General features: G+C 56.7%; 1 protein-coding gene across 1 annotated transcript; it reads right to left on the reverse strand.

The window, feature by feature from the left end:
- Nucleotides 1-644: 644 nt before the first annotated feature.
- G0S2 (G0/G1 switch 2) lies at nucleotides 645-956 on the reverse strand. The gene has a single exon (XM_065893609.1). The coding sequence runs from the start codon at nucleotides 954-956 to the stop codon at nucleotides 645-647; it is 312 nt and encodes a 103-aa protein (XP_065749681.1).
- Nucleotides 957-2,772: the final 1,816 nt, after the last annotated feature.

Consider the following 2,772-nt stretch of genomic DNA (forward strand, 5'->3'; position numbering starts at 1 on the left):
CAGAAGTTGATTTATCTTCTGATCTTAAAATGCTGAGTCTGGTGGGACTTAGAAAAGTTTCCCTCTTGCCACTCCTAACACAAAGCAAAAACAAATCCTTACCAGACTTATAAGCATGTAACATCATTATGAGTCCAGAGCCCTGAAGCAAGTGTTGCCTGACCTTCAGGAAACTGCTCCTCTCTCCACTGGGCTCATGTTAAGAAGACCCCCTCCGCCCAAATGCCCGCCCTCCCTGCTGCCCACCCCAGAAAACCGTGCCCCTCAGGAATCAGATGCTGAGATAGAATACAAAACGTTTTTTATTTCAAAATGCAAAATGGTGGTCACGGTACTACCTAATAACGGTAACAATAATAATATAAAAAGCATTTCTCCCCCGTTCACCCTAGTGCAAAATGCTGGATGCAGTCAGATAGCTGGAAGGTTCTGGACATGTCATCTTTCTGCAGTGCTGCACAGCAGCAAAACTCAATCCCAAACGCCTTTTGGTGGGTCCACGTGGTAGTTCAGTTCTAAAATCAGTAGCTTCTCGTCAGTCCAAACAGCACGAGACGCTCACTCGAGCCCGACCCTCGCGCTCTGCCTCACTCTCCTCTCCCTGTGTGTCTCTCTCCCCCTCCCTCCGCCGGCCCCCAAGGTTCCTACGAGGCGTGCAGCCGGTTGGTCGGGGCCCGGCAGCCCTGGACGGCCTCCAGCTGCTTGCTTTTCTCCAGCAGGGCCCGCGCCCGGAGGGCCTGTCGTTCCCGGGCGGCCTGCAGCTCGGCCACCGCTGCCTCCCGCTCCCGCAGGCTGTCGGCGGCCGTGAAGGGGCTGCACAAGGTCTCCATCAGGCCGAGCACGGCGCCGAAGAGCGCCAGCACGCCGCCCAGCACGTACAGCCTCACCAGATTCCGTCTGGGCTTCTGCGCCATCAGCTCCTTGGCCAGAGGAATCAGCTCCTGGACAGTTTCCATCTCGGCTCCGGGCTCTCGGGGTAGGAGTAATCTGCGGGAGAAGCGGAGCAGAAAAGGGGGCTTTTAAGCCACCGAAAGACGGATGCATCCTCCCGAGCAGCCCTCACTCGGCTCTCTCGGGGTAGGCCTGCAGAGAGGGGAGCCCACCCGGGACCCCGCGCCCCGCCGCGCTCTTCCCGGCCGGACTCACCTAGGGGCGTCGAGCGAGCAGCAGGCAGCGCAAGCCGGGTGGGCGGTCACGGTGTGCGTGGGTCCCGCGGCTCTGCGTTCTCCTCCTCCTCCTCCGCCTCCTCCTCCCCTTCCTCGGTAGCCGCGGGTCTTCCGGATGGAGATTCCGCAACTGACACCTGGTCAGCGCCCCGGGGCCACTTATATATTTTTCTCCGAGCCCCGCCTCCTGGGATCTTTGGGCTGGGGCCAGTGCTGCACCGGCCAGAGAGTGGAGGGGGCGGGAAGAGGAGGGCGGGGGAGGAGCGGGGCAAGGACCCTGGGGGAGTCAGCCACGAGACGTGCACGTCGCGCAGGCTGTGTGAGCCCGGGGTGCGGGGGAGGGCGGGCCTGGATGTACAAGGGTGAGGACCCAGAGCCCAGGGAGGTATCCATGTCCATTTCTGACCTCCTTTTTTTTTTTTTGGTATGCTGGCCTCTCACTGTTGTGGCCTCTCCCGTTGCGGAGCACAGGCTCCGGACGCGCAGGCTCAGCGGCCATGGCTCATGCGCCCAGCCGCTCTGCGGCATGTGGGATCTTCCCGGACCGGGGCACGAATCCGTGTCCCCTGCATTGGCAGGCGGACTCTCAACCACTGCGCCACCAGGGAAGCCCCTGACCTCTTTCCTAATCGTGTGGGTGGGGTCACAGCTTCACTCGTCCGGGGCAGCCTGGAAGGACCCCTTATAAGGACACCTGGGGTTCTACCTAACTGAAAAATTAGTTTTTATTCAGGAGGTTTGTCGTCTTCCCACACGTATAGGGATCCGAGGTAGAAGGCAAGGGGGAGGGATCCGGGTAATGATCAGAACGGGTCTCCAGGCTCTGCATAATGCACCTTGTGCTTATACTGTTTATTTCTGGTCTGACTGGTTTTATTCATAGGTGCTTGCATCGCTAGGGTCACTTGATAGATAACTATTCATTGAGGGTGCCCTTTATGCACAGATGGGGGCGTGTGTGTGTGTGTGTGTGATGTCAGTCTCTGTGCCTGTAGGTGTTTGTACTTTTGTGTATCAGGGAACTGCCGTTAAATCCAAATTGTCCCCACTCCCACTTGAGAAGTGAAGTTGGGGGCTAGGGAGAGGTGAACATGGAAGGGGGGCCGTTGGTAAAAGTTTGTCTGCTGGTCTGAACTGCAAATATTTCATACTTTCCTCAATAATTATATGCCACTTCCCTGGATCTAGGGGGGCAACGCCACCGTACCAGCTCCACTTAGCATAGAAACAGTTTAGGGACAGAAGAGTGAGAGTAGGCAGCTTGGGTAAGAAGCTGAAGAGTAGAGAGTACTCTAGGAAGCATGAGGAGGGTAGGGTTGATTTCAACTAGGATTAAACTTCATCACCTTTGCGGCGGGTGTTCTGGTTTAGCTTTGGTTATCCATACACAAGAGTTAGTTAGCAAGTAGGGGAAAGGAGAGACCTTGGGCTAAAAGCGCTTCAAGCAGTGAAAGGGAGAGGGCAAAGAGAGGAGGGGGAAATTGGACTGGCCAGAAAATTGCAAAAGTCAGTGACGCAATCTTGCAACAGCAAAGTCAGTCAGGCTGAGCCTTGCGGGGAGGGACCAGGAAACGGCTGTTGCAGGGCTCACGTATTTGGGTCCTTG

The sequence above is a fragment of the Phocoena phocoena genome, chromosome 1 (assembly GCF_963924675.1).
Source record: "Phocoena phocoena chromosome 1, mPhoPho1.1, whole genome shotgun sequence".
Classification (NCBI taxonomy): domain Eukaryota; kingdom Metazoa; phylum Chordata; class Mammalia; order Artiodactyla; family Phocoenidae; genus Phocoena; species Phocoena phocoena.